Source organism: Ambystoma mexicanum, chromosome 13 (assembly GCF_040938575.1).
Source record: "Ambystoma mexicanum isolate Mex_15411 chromosome 13, UKY_AmexF1_1, whole genome shotgun sequence".
NCBI lineage: Eukaryota > Metazoa > Chordata > Amphibia > Caudata > Ambystomatidae > Ambystoma > Ambystoma mexicanum.
Genome location: NC_090938.1, coordinates 656,108,337 through 656,128,771, shown reverse-complemented (window position 1 = coordinate 656,128,771; position 20,435 = coordinate 656,108,337). Strand labels below are relative to the sequence as shown.

At 43.3% G+C, this 20,435-nt stretch overlaps 1 protein-coding gene across 1 annotated transcript in view; it reads right to left on the bottom strand.

Annotated features, from left to right (window-relative positions):
- OSBPL7 (oxysterol binding protein like 7) overlaps positions 1 to 20,435 on the bottom strand; it is a 274,513-nt gene that overhangs the window by 79,416 nt on the left and 174,662 nt on the right. Inside the window, exons 9-10 of the mRNA XM_069634654.1 lie at positions 1,087 to 1,196; positions 308 to 397 (exon numbers count right to left, since the gene is read on the bottom strand). Of these exons, the coding sequence (XP_069490755.1) occupies positions 308 to 397; positions 1,087 to 1,196 (200 nt within the window). The remainder of the gene's footprint in view (positions 1 to 307; positions 398 to 1,086; positions 1,197 to 20,435) is intronic.

Here is a 20,435-nt window from a genome sequence, read left to right as displayed (position 1 = left end):
CCCTTACTTGTGCTCCCTACACGAACTCCCTTCCACCCATTGCCCGCTCAATCGGCTGAAACCTGCTCATCCCTTCCCCCTCCTCCCTCTCTTACACCTCATTAGCTCATACTTGCATCATCTGCTCACCAGTCACACCAACATACCCTTATCTTGTCCACATTCCTCTGCGTTGCTGGCTCCTCTTACCTGCCCTTCCCCTTCCTCACACATTCAGTGCCGTCATGCCCGCTCACTATTCCCTCGCCAGCTATCACTCACCTACTCCATTTTCCCTGCACTAGTCATCCTTCCCTGTCACCCTTACCCTGCCGATGGTGTCATCTTTGGCAAAACTCTGAGTGCACCAGATCTTTGTTGAACGTTTTCCTTTCTTGGGCTTGTCCGTCATTGAAAACTGAAGGCGAGGAAAGAAAGAGTAGGAAAAACAAGCACCAATATTAAACATGGCTGCCTCAAACAACCTTACTGTCCCATTCATCCTCATGAAACATGGCTAACCTCAAAACCGTCTATATCCACCCGCACGCACGAGCGCAGACACAAAAACATTATTCACTACAGGGGACCTCCATAAGGCACTAATAACCCAGAACTCTCTCTGCTCTCCCAGAACGGCTCTCTTTTCTAGGACCAACGGAGAAGCAGCCACTCCTGTGCAGCACTCCCGACTGACAGCGAGCAGCCCCGCCACTCAAGATGACACTTATCCAATTGACTGGCAAGTGATGTAGATGGCCTTCTCCTGACCGGGCCCGACTGAGGACATGTCCCTCTAATCCCACTAACATAGTCCTCAATCCTTCCTAGCCCACAGAGTAGCACTCACCTGACCCTGAGAGCCGCAGTACCTCCAGGCCCGTGAGCTGACACCCGATTGCATCTTCTCGACTGACTGATGGTAGTCCAGCTCCTTTCAATCCACCAGGACAGCACTCAGCTGGTTGACTGAAGAGAGATGGAGCTGTTCCTGGCCCAGAGGAGGCACCGTGACTGATGGACGTGGAAACCCTCCCAACCCCAAAGGCATCATTCATCCAGCTCTTAATGATGGCACAGAAAGATCAGCATCCCGGAGGCTCTCACCTGACTGTGGCTTACAGAAATTACTGGGGCGGAGGGGATCCGGTGCAGACCCTCGAGGCTCTGCAGGAGACGACCGAGTTCCTGCAACTTCCGCTGGCATTCAAAGAGCTCTGCAAAAAAAACATAAAATAACATGGAGGGGCATGGTTGTAAATGGGAGAAAGCGGAGAGAAAAAAACAGAAAAAAGTAGGATGCAAAGAATGGGAAGAGGAACAAAAGGGATCATGGAAAGTCAAAAAAGAAAGAGGAAGAGAACGAAATAGTCAAGCAGTAAGCCTGCGTATGCTCTAAAAACATCTCAGATTTTTAAATAATGTTCAAGACAGACGTGAGGATGATTATATGGAGCAAGAAAAACAAATGTCAATGCAGAAACTCAGAAGAGGATGTTTAGAAGGAAAGAAAAGGGAGGGAAGTGTCTAAAGGGAGGAGGATGAGAGGGAAACAGTGATGGCGAGGAGGTGGGCAGTGGGACAACCTCTGTAAAAGTGGGAAAGAGTATTCATTCGAGAGGGGGAAGAGGCAATAGCAAGAGGGTTAAGCTAAGTAGAAAGTACTGTGTAAGTAGAGAAAACAGAGGAGAAAATGAGAAGAAAGGACAAATAGCAATGTAAAAAGTCCGAGCAGGGAAAATGGAGGAAAGAAGGGCAGTGAGAGGAGGGAAGGAGAGAGGCAAGGGATTGAGAAGAGAGTGTAGTGGGGAGGGGTTTCAGTGGAGATAGAAAGGGGCAGGTGATACAGCGAGAGCAGGAATGGAGAAAGGATGGAGTGAGAAGGAATGTGAAAAGCTACCGAGGGGGAATAAGGGGGAAGGGTAACGAATGTGAAGAGGGTGTGATGGAGCTGGTGATGCATGTATAAGACGATGGACCAGCCCCCGAGTACAGAAGCATCACGGTGTGGAATTCTGAGCTCTGAACTGGAGTGCCTTCATCAATCGTCTGGGGCGGGGCAACTCTTGCCACTCCACTCGCCCCGGTCCATAATGGTTTAAGAAGCTGTGACACTGTTTCTGCGTCTACGGTCTCTCTCTTTATACTTCAGTGCACTTGGTGCCAAAACTGAACAGCACAGCCCCCCCCCCCCCCCAACCTGCACCATCACTCCACGTGTGCTGTTTTAGCAGTCCCATCTGGGGACAAGAGACTGCACCTCCTGATATTTTCCTATTCACCCCACGTCCTCCTGCATCGCCCTTTTATAGGTGGGTGTAAACAGCGCGAGGCAACTTCCCCAGAAAGTGAAACCGCATTGCACCAGCCTCTTAGAAACTTTACGGGGGCTGATTTACCCCCCCCCCAACTTTCATGGCACACCATTTTGTCCCCATTTATTTGGATGGGGCACCTTTTCTTCAGATGTCATGTCCCCCCCACCCACATTTTCAGCAAAGTGACTCCACTGGCCAGACCAGTAACAATCCTTTCAGCAGGGGCACTGAAAGAGCTGGAAAGAAAGAGGAAAAGATGGCGAGGAGGATTCGAAGAAAGGGGGCATGAAGGAGAGGTAGTGATGAGGAGTGGTGGCCAGATGGGGAAAAGCAGGGAACCGAAAAAATATATGTAACAAGGAAAGAAGCTGAGATTGCCAACAGAATGGTAGCGAGGCGGAGTAGAGCTATAATTATTAGGATCTTTTATTTGCAATTGGTTAATAAAACCTTTGCAAAACCTTTTCAGCAATAAGAATAATGAGGTTCAAATGCCATATTAAACATAATCCAGTTCAAATTCTACATTGAACAGCAGTTTGCAGAAACCTAATTACCTGACACAGAAGCATTCCATTTAATTGCTAAATACAAAAAATTTAAAACTTTTAAAGATTCTTTCTCCTTTCTTTTTTATCACCCATATGATCTCTCAAAACAAGTAATATCATCATCTTCTATTCAATTAATTTACATACTTCCTTCAGAAATCTAATCGCACACAATTTCATAGTCACATTTTTAGCATGTTTGGCCAAAGAGAATCCAGAGAAACAAAAGAATGATTCAAGACTAATCTCCACCCTCTGTGAACTTAAAGATGGGCACTCCACTAGTAAGTGCCTCAGCGTTTCTGTTATTTCAGGATTCTGACAGAACCTACAAAAAGGCAAGCATGTATTATCTGTAATCTGTATTCCTGATACTATATATCTCTATCTGTATTCCTGATACTCAAAATGTCATTGGTTAAGAGAACGTTAAAACGAAAACGCATGAAATTATTTCTTATGCGCTTCCCTGGAAAGCGGGTCAAATAATCTTCCAAAGTGCCAACATCTTTTTTATAAGACACAATATGCCCATATAATGTAGTTCCTACAACAGTGTCTATGGTATTAGTCCAATCAAAAATCTGAATTTTCTTTTTTTACAAAGGTTCGGATTTGTTTGTTTGTTTACTTGGTAATGCACACCGCAGCAGTATGCAAGAAATCTTACGCTTACTACAGTATTTGGCAGGAGTATAAAGAGCACATAGTCAAAGAATAAATGCAAGAATATATACACACATTATGTACAGGTACAAGGCATATCTTAGAAAAGTCCGAGGCAATCTAGGAAGTCTGTCTAACAGATGCATATATAATCAGGTTTCAGGTTTGTAGGTCAAACTAAAGTCTAGGTATCATATATGGGCTAGAGAGGTGGGGATGCATACTCGGCCGGCTATCTTAGTATGGAGAAATACAAGGCGCGAGAGATATGGTATGGGTTAAGTGGGAGAGGTAGGGTGTTGGTCAGGTTATGTGTCATTGGCCCGCAGCCAATTAATTAACTTGTGTCTGAATTTAGGGTATGGTTGTTCAGTTCTGAGGTCGAGTGGTAACTTTTTCCAGCAGTAAGCAGCTTTGACAGGAAAACTAGTTCCTCCCGCGGTCGAGTGCTTAAACCTAGGAGTCTCTAGTTTAAAGGTGTTAGCAGATCTTGTGGGTCGCATGGAGGTTTTCCTCGTAATTTTTCCATAAGGTATGAGGAGGCTTGGTTGTTCAGGCATTTAGAGGCGAGGGAACCTTTTTGAGTAGGATTCTGTCCGTTATTTTTAGCCAATTGACCTCTTTCCTCAATTTGGTGACATGCTCTCTGTGAGGGATGTTTTGTGCTGCTCTCAGGGCATTTTGTCTGTGATGTATTTATTAGCTCCTGAGTACAGGGCATTGCAATAGTCTAATCTAGACACAATGAGGGCATAGAGTGATGCAGCTAGCACTGGAGAGGTACGGTCTGGATGCGCGGATGAGTTTGCAGGTGTAAGTGGTGGAGGAGGCAAGGGAGTTGACCTGCTTCTTAAGAGTGAGGGAGGAGTCCAGATAGAATCCCAAGGTTTTACTAACAGGCATCACCTTGATAGGGTTATCAATGTTGAAGGATGTGTAGTTTGGGCTGAGTTTTTGGATATTAGCTTCAGAGCCTAGGATTAGTATCTCTGTTTTTTTTTTTATTAATCACTTTATTTAAAGATTCGAACAATAAACAAAGAAAAAACAATCTCCAGTACATTGCATCGTGTTCAAATCGCAAAATCTTAAAAGAAACTTAGAATAAACAGAATAATGCTGAACACATGAACCTCGATAATATTTGCAAAAAACAAATACAATTTGAACAAAAATTCCTGACACTCAACAATTAAGACAAACAACAAAAGACCAAAACATATAACAAACACATAACGGAACAGCTCCCCAACTCCAGAAGTATCAAAGCATCCCCAACCCAAGGAAGGGATTACCCCCCCAGGTTTGGATCCCAACCTTCAGCCAAATAGATCATTGAAAGGTCCCCAAAGTCGAGAGTAACGGCTTTCTCTACCTTGTCCAATGAGCAAAACTTTATCAAAGTTCGACAAGACCTGCATATCTGTTAACCACCTATCCACACTCGGTTTCTTCCTTGACTTCCAGACCCGTAGGATTTGTTTCATTGCCAAAACCAACCCTTTATTGATCCATTCCGTACAGTCCCTAGCTCCGTCTCCTCTACCCCTGTTGGATAACAAAATAGTTGAAAGGAAAGAGCGAGGAAGATTCTCTTCTAATACAAGGTCCAGTCTATCCAATACCCCAGTCCAGAAGTCGGAAACTCTCGGACACGTCCATAACATATGCATCAAAGAGCCCACACCACATCCACAACCCCAACATGAATCAGTGTCCGATAGACCCAATCTGACCATCCTGGACGGAGTCCAATATAGTCTAAAGAGGATCCTTTGCCTGATATAACGCAGCTGCAAGTCCATCTTTGCCTGTACTCCCACATGAAGTAAATACGTCCATTCCCGAACCGAGATGTCCACCCCAAGATCATCCGCCCAGGCCTGGCGAAGCTTATCCCAAGCTCTCACATCACCCTCATCTGCCGGCATCAGTTTCAGATAAGTTGAAACTCCATATGATGCTGATCGGAGAAGTTCACACAATGCAGGTCTCTCATTCATGCCTCCATCTAACATCCCTGTCCTTTCAGTTAAGAGCATCTTTAAGGCCACATAACGATTTTTTACTCTAGCTCCAATACCAAAAGAAGTTCTTAACTGCTCAAAGAGGATCATGTCACCATTATGCCACACATCACGGACTCTAAGTATGCCCCTACCTATCCAGCTTTTCCAGCATAAGGGCCTATTATCCAATTGTAAACATGCATTTTGCCATAAAGATGCATCATAGTGCAACCCATCATTTTCATCTCCAAAGTCTAGAAAGCGCAGCACCGCTTCCCTAGTCGCACTCATTGTGGGCAGCTTCTGCACTGAGGCGGGCAATTTAGACATTGAATAGAGGTCTCTCAACGCATAAGGCGAAAACTGATGACTCTCAATTATATACCAATTGGGAACATATTCATGAATCTCAGAGAAATATGGAGTCGATTTTTTCAAGAGAAAACCTGTGCAATAATTCATCAAGTTCGGGAATCCAAATCCTCCATCCTTTACTGGACCGTGCAAAATAAAACTAGGAATCTTGGGCCGCTTACCTTCGCCCCAAAGAAAATCCCAAAAAACTTTATCAATAGGAGCAACATCTTTCTTCGTAAACTTCAAGGGAATGGACTGTATGATGTAAAGAACCTTTGGCAAAAGGACCATTTTAACGGCATTAACCTTGGCCCAAATTCCCAACTGCAGCCAGCCCCATCTCAATATGTCTCTTTTAAGTACCTCCAGTATCCTTGACACGTTGAAAGCGGTCATCCTTTTCAAATCCCTAACTAAATGTATACCCAAGTATTTCATAGTTCCCACCTCCCAGTGACAGTTCCAAGAGCCCAAGACATCACGCGGGACACTAACATCCAAAGGGAAAGCCACAGTCTTCCCCCAATTGATCCTATGGCCCGATAAACTTCCCACCTCATCAAACATCTGTTTAAGTAATACACATCCCTCAGCCGGATTAGACAATATCACTGTCATGTCATCAGCGTAGCAGAGAACTTTCATTTCCGCATCACCAAATTTAAGCCCCCGAAGGCCTTGCTCTTGTTTCAAGTATAGGATGAGAGGTTCCAAGGCCAGATTAAACAGATACGGGGACAATGGACAACCCTGCCTAGTTCCCCTAGATAACAAGAAAGAGGAGGACATAACCCCATTGACCCACACCTTTGCACTAATATTAGAATTCATCGCCCTGGTGATCTTAATGAACGTGTCCCCAAATCCCATTCTCCTGAGTGTGTGGTAAAGGAAGGACCAATTGACCCTATCAAAAGCCTTTTCTGCGTCCATAAAAGGTCCTCGTCTTCGGTAGGCCCATCAAATCTATCAACGTCCTAATATGATCATAACCATACCTGCCTCTCATGAAACCAACCTGCGATCCACTGATCAGTTTGCCTATGCACATATTCAACCTATTAGTCAGAATCCTGCTGAAAATTTTTAAATCCACATTCAGGAGCGAAATCGGCCTGTAATTCTCACATCTCTTACCATCTTTCCCCGGCTTCGGGATAACAATTACACAAGCTTCCTTCATAGTGGGACAAAGCAAACCATCCCGCATAAAACCATTATATAGATTGCACAGGAGCGGTACAAGAACCCCACTAAGTGTCTGATAGAACTCTACCGGTAGGCCATCTATCCCTGGTGATTTACCTTTGTTGAGCTGACCAATAGCTACTGACACTTCCTCTTCCTCAATAGGGCTATCCATCATCTCAGCTTGGTCCACACTCAAATTTGGCATGACAATTTTATCAAAAAAGGAGTCCATGTCTACCTGACTTGGGAACTGATCTTCTTGATATAATGTTTCATAAAACGTCCGAAAACCATTACAAATCTCATCTTTCTTACTAATATGAACACTATTATCATCAACTAGTTTTTGGACAAAAGAAGTATCCGATAGTCCCCGTAACCTATTCGCCAACAGTTTCCCACTTTTGTCACCTCGTTCCCAAAACTTCTGCTTCATAAAAAACATACCTTTCTCATATTGGTCGTCCATTTTCTGTTTAAGTAAGTCCCTATACCGTCCGACCAACAACTTATCCTCAGGTCGCTTGGACACTGCAAAATCTTTCTGCACTTTTTCTAGTTCCCTTTCCAATTCCTGAATCTCCGCCAAGGTTTTTTTCCGCACCCGCGATGTAATATTCATCAGTTCCCCTCTCACAGTCGCCTTGAAGCTCTCCCACACCATGACATCAGATGCAGTCCCAATATTAATATCAAAGTAATCCCTTGTGAAATTGTGCAGAGAATCAGCAATCCCCTGCTCTTGTAAAATATGAGTTTTAAGTCGCCACCTAGTGAACCCCGACCTGTCTTGTCCCATACTCAACTGCATCATAATCAACGAATGATCTGAAATACTTCTCTCTTTTATGGTCACCTCCCGCAAACCCTCAGCCAACCGCTCAGAAATAAGAAAGTAATCAATCCTTGAATGAGAGTCATGTACCGGTGAGTAAAAGGAGAACTCCCTCACTGCAGGGTTAATAAATCTCCAAGCATCAATTAAATCCTGATTATCCACAAATTCTTTAAAGGATCTACTATTGTTTCCAGCAGTAAATCTACATTGTGCCGAACGGTCCATTTTACCGTCAATTACACTATTGAAATCACCTCCTAAAATCACATGTTCCCCCCTCATCTCCCTCAATAGTGTCGATAGCATTCTGAGAAAAGGGCCACCACTACTGCATGGACCATAAACTGAACCAATTGTGAGCAATTTACCCTCATATGTAACATCAATAAGGAGTGTCCTCCCCTCATCATCCATCATCACTTTCTCCACCTGAAACATTAGGCCTTTGCGCAGCAGTATACCTACCCCCCTTGATTTAGAACCATAGCAATTAAAAAAGGTCTTAGTAAACCATCTATTTCGGAGTAGATGCACTGACTCGTTCAACAAATGAGTTTCCTGGATGAGGGCAATATCCGTCTTTTCTCTCCTCAGTCTGTTCAGTACTTCCTTCCTCTTCCTCGGAATATTTAGGCCCTTAACATTCCAGGTACATACTCTCAAATCACTCAACGACATTTGAACTCAAACCAAAACCAGCCATATTGACCAATCATATTAATCTTGGACAGATTGAAACCAAAAACTAGAGGGGAGCAAGCAAACTGAAACATGCAAACACTACAGAACAACACGAAACAATACAGAACAAACACCGACATAGCAAACCCATGAACACATATTAGCAAAACAAATGATACACCCCGCAAGACTGTAAGGTGATGTTGAATGCAGTTATTTACAAAAACAGCAAAGTCTCGAACTGCAACCACCCCAGAATCCACACCCAATGCATATACAGTGACAATCATAACAAATATTCCATCCCTATAACCCCTGACACTATCCACAAGAGCCCCAGAATAGCATGGAGGTCAAAGTAACCCACCAACCTCCCTTCAAAAGTATGAACCCATCCAAGTCTGCCACCCCAATAACATGGCACACATAAAATTCTTTCTTACAATCCCATCAACCCAATTGCTCTTATTATATAATAAACCATAGGTTAATGACTACACTTTTGATGCCCGACATCCATTTACACAAGTCAGTGAGAGACACCGTATGCCATTAGGCTTAACACCCATGTCATCTCAGAATCCACCGCTGAAGAATAGTCTCAGCTCAGGCATGACAAGGTCCACAGTGAGACATTTAAACCATTGTAGTCATAGAATACCCATAATTCCCATTCCATCTCCTATAGTAACTATGCACAACCATGGATACCCCCCTCCGCCCCCCAGAGAACTATTAATCTACCATAATATTACCCACCCAGTTGCCATCAGAATAAAGGAATAAACCATGGCCCATCACGTTCTCCCGAGGCCATAACAGTATTAAACACTCTATTTCAGGTATGCATGTTGTATACTGCGGATTTATGGTCAACCAATTGCAAAATGCTGTGTATCTCTAAGAGAAGTGGTACTGAGTATGAACCACACAAGGCAGGATGACATCTCATACCCGCATGTAAATGAGGCTAATGATGTACGCCTATTACACTTCCCCTGCTTATGCATTAACATATACCATTCCATGTCCTTCAATACGATTTTTCAAAGCTGCAATCACCAAGATAAAGGTCAGACAATATCTCTGTTCATGCCACAATGAATAACAATGCAGCGCTAGAGGGGGAGGTGCTGCAAGTCAGCCACCATAATCCATTTACATAAAACAGCTTGCACAGCATTTGGTTTCCAAACCTAGCGCCATGAGGCTTATCGCGGCGTTTCTCAAATAATATCCCAAGCAGGCCCCAAGCATCCGACAATGTTCATTGACCGCCAATCTGACAGAACAGTTGGAGGCTTGTGGATGCGTGTAGGCAGGAGGCTCGGCATCAGCCACAGGCTGCGCATAGGCGCACAGGCATCTCCGGAGGCAGGATAGGGGAGGGAGAAAGCAGAAGAAACTCGGTCGCAGTCACTCCGAGTACCCCGTTTGTTAGTCAAATTAATTCACCTACCGCCAGTCTATTCCCCCGACACCGCGTCCATCATGTTCACGCGTGACCTTCGCTATACGCATCGGCATCCATAGATTACGTCCCCGCGACGTGAAATGATGTGCAGGAGCGTCTAAAGAACAATGGCCTTTCCTCTAATGGCCCGTGACTGCACTCTCAAACGAAAACATTAATCCTAACTGACTTTAACAACCGTTATATCCAAAGGCGATTGTAAGTGGATGACTACTATTTAAAAAAATAAAATGATAAAACCAAAAAGAAACCACAAAACCACCTCCACTGCCTTTTAAGTATCCAATTTGTCTATCTCTTCTTTTTGGCTGGTATTCTCTGTGAAGCAGACACAGCAGCTTCCATAGCCTCCATAGGTTGCACAGGATCATTTCCGTTTTCAGTCCCCTCCAAGTCACTCAAAAAAGCCTCAGCTCCCTTGCTGTCATTGAAGGAGAACAGCCTGCCATCCTTAATTACCCTGAAGATGGCAGGGTACACCATATAGTATTTGAGGTTCTTCAGTCTTGCTTTATCTTTGGCCATATTAAACTCTCTTCTTTTATCCAAGACATCCCGACTGAGGTCCCCAAATATCATCACTCTGTGTCCATTCCAAGTCAGGTCACGTAATTCACGGGCCTTCCTTAACACCATCTCTTTGGTTGGAAAGCGCAAGAATTTAACCACAAAATGCCTGGATCGCTGGCCTTGCGCTGGTTTGGGTCCCAAGCTCCTGTGAGCCCTCTCCAATTCTAGGTGCATCTTGGGATCCAGCTTGAGGGCAGAAACCAAAACTCTCTCAATGAATTCAAGGGGCTTGCCCCTCTCCAAGTCCTCAGGAAGGCCAGCCACCCTCACATTGTTCCGCCTGGAAAAATTTTCCTGCTCAGAGAGCTTCAGAAACAGTCTTTCATTTTTTGATTGCAAATCTCTGATTTGGTTTCCCATCCTTTCCACTGTGTTATCCACATTAGTCAGATGAGACTCCACTCTGTTAAAGTTTGAATTGAGTTCCAGGTATCTCTCATCTGCACTGGACATCTTATCCTTGATCTCATTTATGTCCAAGGTCAGTTTTGTGAGCATGTCCAGAATTTTGTCAACTCTCTCATCTGAGGATTTCTCCCCAGTCCCCTTCTGCCTCTTAGCAGGTTGCTTTGTATCAGGTGAAGTTGGTTCAGCCATCACAGTGTAGAGTAAGGGCAAGTCAGTCCAGGTGCAGGAGCTCAGCCTTCAGGCAGCCATCCCTGAAGCTGACAGTTCTAGAATCCTCTTCAGATGGTTTCCTGCCGTGACGGGTTGCTGGAAATTAGATTTTCTGCTTTAATGATGATTGTTGTGGTTTTCTGTGGGGGGGGGGGGTGTTTAGTTAGGCTGTCGTTTAAGCTACTGTGTCTTGGTGCTCGCACCGTTTTCCCCGTTGGTAGATTTCAGTTTGGGTTTTTCCTGTGGCTCGCCGAGGCGATTCTGGGTGTAGTGGTCCTGCAACAAGTATCTCTGTTTTATCGTCATTCAGAGGCCATGTGAGGCCATCCATGCCTGAATGAGGGTGTATATCTTGTTCACCAAGGCTGAGTCTGTCTCGTAGTCGCCCAAAAGGGGTATGAGGATCTGAGTGTTGTCTGCATAGTTTGTGTAGGTGACACCCAGTCTGTCCAACTTGTCAAACAAAGGCTTAGTGAAGATGTTGTACATAGTGGGGGAGACACAGGATCCTTGTGGGACACCACAGGTTATTTTGATAGGGTCAGCAGAGTCGGAGGTGGAGAAGACTTGCATAGCGCGGTTGGCTAAGAAGGATTGGACCCAAGCTATGGCATCTCCGGCGAAGTTGGCAGCAGATTCGAGGTGGTTGCATAGGACTGCATGGTCCACCAAGTCGAAAGTTGCTGACAAGTCCAGTAGGAGGAGTAAGGCTGTTTTTCCATTATCCTTTAGTTCCTCAATTTGTGTCTTGAGGTCTAATAGAGCTGTTTCCGTACCATGGAGTGGGCGGAAGCCAGATTGCCGTGAGCCAAGCAGATGGTTAGCTTCCAGGTAGTCCTGGATTTGTATGTAGGCAGCTCTGTCTAGGATTTTAAGTAGAAATGGCACAGTGGTAATGGGTCTGCAGTTGGTAGGGATCGTGGGGTCCAAGGTCTGTTTTTTTCAGTAGTGGGAAGACCCATGATTCTTTGAGGTTGGTGGGTACCGTGTTAGATTTAAAGGAGGAGTTTATAAGCTTGGTAATGAAGGGAGCTAGGTCTCTAGCTTCGTCCTTTATTATTTGTGCTGGGCAGGAGTCGCCCTTGCAGTTTGACGGTTTGAGGGACAGTATTATAATTTCTGTGTCGATTATGGAGATGGTCTTGAATCTGAAGGGTGCAGTAGACTTATGCTCCTGAAGTTGGGGTATTTGTTGGTCTGATGGTGACAGTGTGGCCTTTTTTTTGGTTGCAATTTTGCATTGAAGCGAGGAAATTTTGTTAGAGAGGGCATTTTGATTGTTGGTGCACCAATCTTTGTTTTTAGGGGCATTGTCTATAGGTTGAATAGGGGATTCCAGTTCACGGAGGATGGGGAATAGCTCTTTAGTAGTGGAGTTAGCTTTCGCGATCCTGTCGTTGAAGGTGTTCTTCTTAGTCTTGACTATTTCTTTTTTGTAAGATTTGGAGAATTCAGTTAGGTTATTTTTGTTTTCTTCAGTGGGTGTAATTCAGTGTAATTAACACCATAAATGATGAACCCATTTGTTGCAAGATAGATGAACATTTTACACAAAGATCATTAATAAATCCATTACCTCCAATCCCCTCCCTACCTTATTTTCCCAAAAGCGTACGAAGGGAGGAGGCTGGACTAGAATAACGTTTTCTCACCAAAGCTACCTGTCTCCATTCAATCAAACCTACAAGTGATTGAAGACCCAACTCATATCGTTTGCAGCAAAAGTGACACAGCGGGGAAGGTAAAACAAAACTCTCCTCCATATCTGACCCTCATGAAAATCCAATTCCCTAAGAATCCACTCCGGAAACATTTCTAGGCCATACAGCATTCGCAGAATAACTTTGGCAGCACAGAATTTCATAACTGGTAGAAGTGAAAAGTTAACATACTTTTTGTCCGCTTTTACCATTTGAGTTGCTAATAATGTAGCTTTCCTCCCTAAATATGCCCCATTTTTTTTTTTCATTATGATACAGCTGAAAGAAGTCGACTTTTCATAACGAAAATACATTCATTACAAACTTTAAAAAGCACAACGATAAAACAAGGGAAAAAGAAAAAAAAAGAAAATAGTGAAAGATTGAAAAGCAATAATCAGATTAATAAGTCGTGAAAATGTAAAAATAACAATAGGTCTAATGTTTGCCACACTTTTAAACACTTCATTGGTTAACAAGATCTCGTGCCCTGCAATTAGTCTTCCCCAGAAATCATTTATGTGCAGTCCTTCCGCTCGGTCAAGGAATCGTTTCAGGAATCTGATTCTAATGTCTATGGTGCCAGTGCATTCCATCATGATATGTTTCAGGGTCTGCATGGTGGTCATTTTGCAGAATGTACAAGACATATTGAGTGGGGATACTTGCTTTCAAATCAGCCTTATTTCGCCAGTGGGTAGTAGATTAAGGCGAAATCTTAGGAAGTTAGTTCCACCTGTGAAGCTTGGAAACTTCCTATGATACTTGGCAAGATAACCCCTTGGTTTGTCCAATTCAGACAGTGGTTTCGCGACAAGTTTTAGGGATTTATTCATGAGTTTGTCTTCTGTACATTCACTACATTTCAGCATTTTGCGAGCTTCGCAAGCAAGGTGTTTCCAAAACTGTTGGAGTAGTTGTTTAACACTTTGTTGAGGTTTTCAAGTAGGGATCCCGGACGGGAGAGCCGTATAGATCTAAACAAGGAGAGAACCTTCCAATCTACTTGTAGTTGCATAGATGGAAAACCTAACTTGTATCTTAAACTGTTAATTGGAAGGCTCATGGGTAGGCCTAGTGCTTTCTTCCATGTTCAGCCTTCCAGCTGGGCCCAATTTATGTGCTTGGTCATAGGACTGACTTCGACACCATACAATAGAGATGGTATTACTTTCAATTTGTTAAATCTTACCAGGGGAAGAAGGGAAAAACGTCAGATGGAGAAAAGCAGTTTTTTCATTTGGCATATTGACAGACCCGCCTTGGCTTTTAAGGCAAACTCGAATGCGGTCACCGCGGGAAAAGCCCTCATTCTGAAGCCCAAGTAAGTAATTTCATTATCAATTGGAACTGTCTGTTTATTCAGTTTCCAACTGAATTTCAGAGATTGTCTGTGTGGCTGTTTGAATTCGACTATGAGATTTGGCTGGATTTATTTATAGGTCATTGATGTTTGCATAGTTCTCCAGGGCATTTAACATCCTTTCGAGTCCTATAGGTGCATAGTCGAGGAGGACCAGTTCAGTCTAAACTACAAGTTTGATGAATTATGAAGCGCAACTATAATAACTAAGAGGGACATGGGTATTCCCCATGCTTTGGGTTTGTTCCACATGCGTTCCCTATTAATGATGTCGAAAGCCTGTGATAAATCCACCCAGGCCGGTACAAGATAAAGATACCCTTTGTCCATGATTTCTCATATACCAGAAGTATGCCTTAGTTGAGGGGCCCATGCCCTTACGGAATCCTAATTGATGTTTAGACAGGATTCCATTGCTTTCTACCCAGGTTTCCAGTTCCCTCAATATGAGCTCTGCAAATATGTCCTATAAAAACCTTTATTACGGGTGGCAACAGTTGGGTAGCCTAGTAACACCATAAATTCTTTTGCTTTTATCTTGATACTATTGATGTACCAAGAGAATTTGCATATCTTACCTATTCTGCATAATTTTAGTATTACAGTTTTTGATACTTCTTAAATTGTTTGCCTTCATATATTCATTAAAACCTTTTAATAACTTTTGAAAACCTATAGGTGTAACATCTATTAATATAAAGTCATCTGCATAGGCTGCCCAAGAGATGTGAATGTTACCTAATTTTGGTGTAACAAAAACTGCATAACTTAAGTGAGTACCTACATCAGGAACATAATAAATTAAAAGTGTATGTGCAAATAAAGAGCCCCGTCTTAGGCCATTATAAATAGAAATAGGCCTTGACATCAGGCCCTCATTATTCATGCTTACCCTAATAGCGGAATCTGAATCTGTAGGAAGATAAATCAAGATGTTCAGTAATCCTTCAGGCATACCTAGCTCTTTTAATTTGCCCCAGAGTCTATTGAGATCGACAAGTCGCAGGTATTAGAAAGGTCATTTGAGGCAACATAAATGGCTGAGTGTTCTTGATTCCAGGCAGTTTGTTGTAGACTCTTCAAAATAATTCCTCAACCATCTGTACCCATACCTTTACGAAAACTGAGATGAAAAACATGTAAAAAATTCTTCTCTCTACACCATTCTTCTATATGCCTAAAACCGATAGATGCAAATATCTTTGAGTCTGCATCCATTATCGAGATGGATAGATTAGAGCACGGGCAATTCTCAGTCGCACTGCGCCCAAGAGTGCAATATAGGCATGTGTTGCAAATAATTGAAGCAAGATGTGGTTATAGGTCCGATGGATTTATTTGCAATGTAGCCTGACATGTGTTTCGAGTCTAAACCGACTCTTCATCCGAGGCTGTAAATGGGAGATGGGACCCAAGATAATATGAATGAAGGACAGCAGGAAAAGCCAAAGTGATGTGAAAGGAAGCAGCTTCCTTTCACATCACTTTTGCTTTTCCTGCTGTGCTGAAATTACTGCAATTGCGAAGCCGTGAGAGAGTTTTCTGGCACTGTCCTTCATTCAATTTATCTTAGGTCCCATCTCCCCATTTACAGCCTCGGATGAAGAGTCGGTTTAGACTGAGAATTGCCCGTGCTCGAATTGTTCCCACAACAGTGGGTTGTACTTGGCAGTACTCCCACACCTCTCAGGCACCTGCAGCCTATGTGCACTCTTAATATTTATTCATACAAGCGCTGTGGTTTTGTGACTTTTTCTGCCAAACCTGTGTTTTTCATTATCTAGATTGGCCTATAGTTGTCAGGAGATTGCCTATCACCGTTTTTTAAATATGGGGCATAAATATCAAGTTTTCCAGAAAATTGGCGTTTTCTGCACTTTCGTGACATTATTAAATAGTATAAAAAGTATACAGGACCAGAGGTCAATATTCTACTTAAATATACAATATGTTAAAGAATTAGGGCCCCCTGCTCTTGACCTATCTTGCCCTCATTATACATTCCAAAATATCACCAAGAGAAAAGTGCAAGGCCCATGGAGTTTCCTTTATAACATAAGAAATGCTCCCTTTTTGCTCACTCACTTTATAGAGATCCCCAAAATAAGTATCTGAGCTATTTTCACTAATTGGCTTAACCATGATTGTAGTTTGCGATCTTTCTAGATCAGTCATTAATCTCCAAAAAGTGCTCAAGCTGCCTGCCCTCAAAGAATATAGCACAGCCTCACTATCACCTTGGAGAAGCTTAGCTTTGTACATCTTAGACCAGTTCCTCAGCCTCTGCTTGATCCCCTTAATCAGCCTGTCTCTAAGTCCCAGGTCACTCATCTGCAAGCTCTGTAAGTGTCCAATCTCTTTACGTGTGGCCTTTTTCATAAACTGCATATTAGGATCAAATTTATTCTAGTGTTTTTTAACTAAGCCGCCCATCAAACTTCTATTGCCAATACTGGTCAAAAGCCTCTCAATATATAAGTTGAATGAGACTGAAGTATAATTAAAAAAAAAATAATAATAATTTGGCATTTATATAGCGCTACGAACCCTCAGGTATCCGAGCGCTGCTTATTATTACCCACTGTGTGTGGTGCTCATTTATCGACCTCGGAAGGATGAAATGCTGAGTTTGGCCCTGCCGGGATTCGAACCTGATTTAGCAGGCTCTGCACGGATGTCAAAGCGAGGGCTCTACTCGCTGTGCCACTTGACCGGCTATAAATTAAATTCTTTTCTTTTAAGGTGACGCTCTCAACTCCTACAGTTCTTCCTATCATAATCAAAGCTCGCGATCAACATCGCCTGGTCACAAAATTCATTACACACAAAGTCCAAAGAGCTATTCCTATAGCGTAGTGCTGAGGAGGCAAATATGTAATCTATGCATGAAGAGGAGGTAAAACTATACCACGTATCCGGGTAACACCTTTCCCCCTCTTTTTTGGGGTATAGTAAATTGAGATCCCAACCTTCCAAATTTGAACACCACATGTGTCCCTGTAGGTTTTTTCCGTAAAGCCAAACTCAGTCGCACCCCACCTTGATTCTCTCCACAATATATAGATTGAGAATGTTTATCGCACAGTGTCTGGTCACACTCCCACCCTGAGGGTGAGACACAGTCAGCATTAAAGCCACCTAGTATGATTACTAGGCCTCCCAGACATATCAAATACCATTCCTCAATATTTTGATTGATCTCCTGCAAAGCCAAGTCCAGATTACCATTTATGCTCCAACATATGTTAAGCAATAGCAAATAATTGAGGTGCTGATAGCCCTCAGCCCTAATCACAACCTCCAGCACTCCTTTGCATAGTATATGATATTCAAAAACATGCAGCCTCCTCCCTTGTTGGACAGCAATCAGGAGGCCACCTGATGGACGGCCCCTGTCACCCTGTGTTTCGGGTTCACTAACAATATTGTATCCCTTTAAGTATAGAAGTCTAATTATCTAGGTTTCTTGTAGACAAACAATTGTGTGTTTACGCAAGCAATCGCACACTTCCAGGTTAGAGCACAATGCAGAAAATCCCCAGACATTCCATGGCACTAAAGTAAGAGCACCGTCTGCGCTAAAGGGAGGATTTTAGCTCCTTTCGTTGGGCTATCGAATCCTTGAGTGTCAAGGCCAACCGCCTCCAGCTCTCGGTATGCTTCCCCTCTGGAGGATCGAAGTTGCCAGTTATCAACCTTTCGTCAGTGGCCAGCTTCCTTATGGGTAACAGTTCCATCCCCAACCCCTGACCCGCTCTTCTGTGCATTTGGTAATGCATATGGGCTGAGATCATAACCAGGTTTTTGTAAGTTCTCGGTTTCCTTTACCAGAATACCATAACACCATTCTAGATGGTACAACCAGCATAACATAGTTGTATCTTCATAAATGTATGAAATCAAATGGGTGCAATTAGTCTCAGAGAGGAGAATAGTGAAAGTATTGTGCTTCTAATTCAGAGAATTCAGCCCCCTTGAGTCAAACATATAATTAAAAAACTAGGCTAATTTCTTCTGGAAAAGTTGGATCTTTAAAATAGGGGTCTCTAAACTCACATCTTGGTACATTATCAAAGGACGCTCTCTGCAGCTGGTTATCCATCTGTCCAAGTTCCTCCCGCCCTCTAACGAGGGCACTAGGGAGATCCTAGATTGCATTTCCCAAGTTAGTATTGACCATATTGGGCTCCGACCTAAAGGAAAAGGCCCTCTTACTCCCTACCTTACTGTCTTCAACCCCTATTGCGGATACCTTCCCAATTGAACATATATCCTTTTCCAAAGGGGTATTTCGTGGGTCTTGCACGACAATACCAGAGATTTGTGAAGGAATAGTACTAGTGCTCATGTTTAAACAGGTGGCCTCATCTGGAATTACTTTTATAGCTAGGGCATCATTCATATCCCTACACATCATATTTACCTCCTGAGCTATTTCTTGTCATATTAATTGTTTAATAAAATCTTTAGCCAACAAATCATCATATATTCATTTTTTTTATAGGAGGATCAATACGTTCGGTCATCCCTGTAAACATAGGGTCCCCTTTATTGGATACAGTCAGGACATCCTTATTCGTTTCGCCTGGCGTCTTAACAGCAGTAACAGGAAAAACTCCCAGTTGCTTACGCTTTAGATTGCTTTTAGATGTCTTGGGCACACACACTGATTGAGGATTTTAAAAGTAGCTCTATTTTCTAGTTTACCACCCAACCTGTGTATTTATTTTGGCCCTTTCTTTATGTTTAAGGACATCTTCCAGCCTGCTTTACCAGAGTAGGTAGCTTTCATCCAAAGTAACCTTTACAACATCCTCCCTCCCCCACCTCATTACACTCATCAACCTCTACAAGTGAAATATCCTGGGGTTCAACAAAATCCAACATATCAGAATGCCCGACCTTCCGCATATATTTCCTAGATGACTTGCTTAGGGATTTCTTATTAGGGGTAATATTCCCATCTTTACTAGCCTTATAGTTATTTTATTTTATTGCAAATTTAAAAAAATGTCTTGGTAGTTAGTCACTCCCATTGGGCTGTTATCCAACCCGCCAACATCCTTAAGTGGAGGGGTTTGATTCTCAGGGGCTGTGGGCATCTTAAGTCCTTTATTCAGCCCTTGATGACTTTAAAAACATCCCCCGAGACTAAACACCCACATCCCTTTCCCCACAAGCCATGCGGTTCCTTCAACAGATACATCAGATCATTGAATTTGTTGCTTGTATTACAAAGATGCAATGTCTGAGTTTGCATTTCAGTCACAAGCAAGTTGTGTCATTTTGTTAAAGCCATAACGACCAGATTGGATTCCTCTTAACAGAGGAGCTTGCCAACTGCTGAGAACAAGAAGGACGAATATTCTCCTTAGTCCTGCCTTGTAAATCCACATGCATAGCCAGCATAGTTATTTCACCCGTGGCGAACATGGGGGGAGAGTTCAAATATGAAACACTTGTGTACAAGCGCGATAAATAAAATATGAATATCCGCTCAGCTGAGCATTCTCACCTCCCACAATCAAATTTTGCCTAACAGGTGGAAACGGACTAGTGGCTGGCACAAGAGGAGAGGAGCCAAACGTATTGCCTGCTCCCATTGAGTCTCCCACCTCTACGTCTTCAGCCAGAGCGCGCCCCCCCCCCCATCAAATTACTTTGCAGAGGCAGTCTGACCGGCGAGGGAGGAAGCGGGAGTGCCAGGGCAAGCGTCCAGCTATTCCTTTAGCTAGAGACAACCAGTGGAGCCGAATGTGGCTCAGGTAACATAGCCCTCACTTTTTTCCTCTTGATGAGAATATTCAGGGTCAATAGCCAACAATGTAAATAACTTGCGCCAATTTTACAAAAGGTTGAAAGAATGTGCACCTGCCGCCTCTCCTCTGAACCGCCTAACAGCCCAACAGCACTCTCTGGCACTCCTTGGTACGCGCGCCCGGTGATTATATCCGTTCCAAACCACAGAGGCGACAGGGCTAATATTAGAGGCAAACTAAGTCCACAAGAGATATAGTAGTTAGCCCCAATAAGGTGTTTTTCCTCCCACGTTAGCAAGTAAAGTCAGCAGCCAAGAGCCAGCGTTCCACACAGCCCAAGAGCACTCTCTGGGCACTCCTT